This window comes from Alligator sinensis, unplaced genomic scaffold, assembly GCF_000455745.1.
Source record: "Alligator sinensis unplaced genomic scaffold, ASM45574v1 scaffold1565_1, whole genome shotgun sequence".
NCBI classification, from domain to species: Eukaryota; Metazoa; Chordata; order Crocodylia; family Alligatoridae; genus Alligator; species Alligator sinensis.
The window spans coordinates 32518-34312 of record NW_005843038.1 but is presented as its reverse complement, the minus strand read 5'-3'; the positions used below and the strand labels follow the sequence as shown (position 1 = coordinate 34312).

Genomic DNA, 1795 nt, shown 5'->3' with positions numbered 1-1795 from the left:
GGCCCGCGTCCTGCAGGACGTCTCCGCCCAAGCCCCGCTGGCAGAGCTGCTGGCACCGCGCTGTGCCTGGCTGCCCTCTGGGCCGGTCTGCCCAGTGCTGCCTGGCTGGGTGCCCCCCTCCTCCACAGCCTGCTGGCAGCAGCCGCTGCAGCCCTTTGCTCTGGGCAGGCGGCTGCCCTGCCCCTCTTCCTGCAGGTGGGGGCAGACCAGAGCCCTTTGCTCTGGTCCGGCTGCTGGAGCCATCGCCCGCCCTCCCCTCTGTGCAGTGGTGCTTTGCTCAGCACTTCCCCGAGTCCTGCCCGGCCCCATGCCAGCCCATGCAGGGAGCGGAAGCCCCATCCCCACGGCCTGCCCCTTGCCCGGTCCCGCACCCCTGGGCTGCTGCTCCCCCGTCCTTGCTCTGTAACTCGAGCCCAGGCTGGGCTCCTGCCCGTGGCCCTTTGACTCACTTCCGGGCGGTGTGGAGTGACAAGGGCTGCAGTCCCTGTGCTACCTCCATCCCACGCCCCCCAGCTCCTGCTAGGAAGAGCTAGCACCAGGAACCCCAGAGCAGAGGAGCGGGGGCCTGGGAGCTAGGTGCTGGGCCTGGGGGGCAGGAGCCGCGTGCTGGCACTTTTGATGCACCTGCTCTTTGGAGAGGCTGTGACCCTCGGCAGGGTGGGGGAGTTTAGGCTCATCCATGCAGCCTGGGCCTCATGGAAGGGGGATGGGGCTGGCTGCCACTGACCCCGGCTCCCGCACCCAGGTGCACCTGCAGACACAGCAGGAGGTGAAGATCCGCATGACGGGCATGGCGCTGCGCGTGGTGCGCTCCGACGGTGTCCTGGCACTCTACAACGGGCTCAGTGCCTCGCTGTGCCGGCAGGTGAGTGCCAGGGCCACGTCCGCCCCAGACCCACAGCAGCCCCTGCCCCGGGGGCGCCTCCACCCAGCACTGGGAGTATCTGCGTGCAGACTGGCCCCTTCCTGCCTTGGCCTTGCCAGAGCACAGGAGCCACGTGCAGGCTCCGGGCTCAGCTGGTGCCTGGGGCAGGGATCTCGCTGGGTCCGTGCCCTGGCCCGGCCCTGACTTCCCTCCCCACAGATGACATACTCCCTGACCCGCTTTGCCATCTACGAGACGGTGCGGGACCACCTGGGCCGTGGCAGCCAGGGCCCTCTGCCCTTCTACCAGAAAGTGCTGCTGGGCGCCGTGGGAGGTGAGCCAGGACGGGCGGGGGGTGGCCCAGCCTCGGTGCAGCTGCCCTGGCTGGTGCAGCCCCCTGACCCCGTTTCTGCTGGTGGCAGGTTTCACGGGTGGGTTTGTGGGGACGCCGGCGGACATGGTGAATGTCAGGTGAGTCCATCGCAGGTGTGCGGGGGGGCAGGCTGGCTGGCGCTGGGTTGGAAATCCCTTGCTCTAGCTGTAGGAGGGGCTGGGACATGCCCTGTCTGCAGGGCTGGCCCAGGGCCCCAGCGCCGGTGTGCCCTGCGTGACCCCAGCGCCAGGGAGCAGCGCCGGACAGGCCAGGATCGGGCCCTGGCCCGGGGCTCTGCAGGAGGGGAGGGGAGGGGAGGCTCCGGCTGGCTGCCCGCCTGCCAGTGCCGGTGCCAGTGCGTGCCCGTCTCTCGTGGCCTCGGCTTCCCCCTGCCCTCCTGCTTCTCTGTTTGCAGGATGCAGAACGACATGAAGCAGCCGGCGCACCTGAGGCGCAAGTGAGTGCGGGTTGGGGCCTGGGGGGGCCGTGGGACTCCCACTGGGGTCACACCTGGCGTGGGGCCGGCCTTAACCCCCCCACGGGCGGGGCCCTGGCGG

At 70.2% G+C, this 1795-nt stretch overlaps 1 protein-coding gene across 1 annotated transcript in view; it reads left to right on the top strand.

Moving 5' to 3' along the window:
• SLC25A10 (solute carrier family 25 member 10) overlaps positions 1–1795 on the top strand; it is an 8304-nt gene that overhangs the window by 1878 nt on the left and 4631 nt on the right. Inside the window, exons 2-5 of the mRNA XM_014526409.2 lie at positions 746–865; positions 1085–1199; positions 1288–1336; positions 1654–1695. Of these exons, the coding sequence (XP_014381895.1) occupies positions 746–865; positions 1085–1199; positions 1288–1336; positions 1654–1695 (326 nt within the window). The remainder of the gene's footprint in view (positions 1–745; positions 866–1084; positions 1200–1287; positions 1337–1653; positions 1696–1795) is intronic.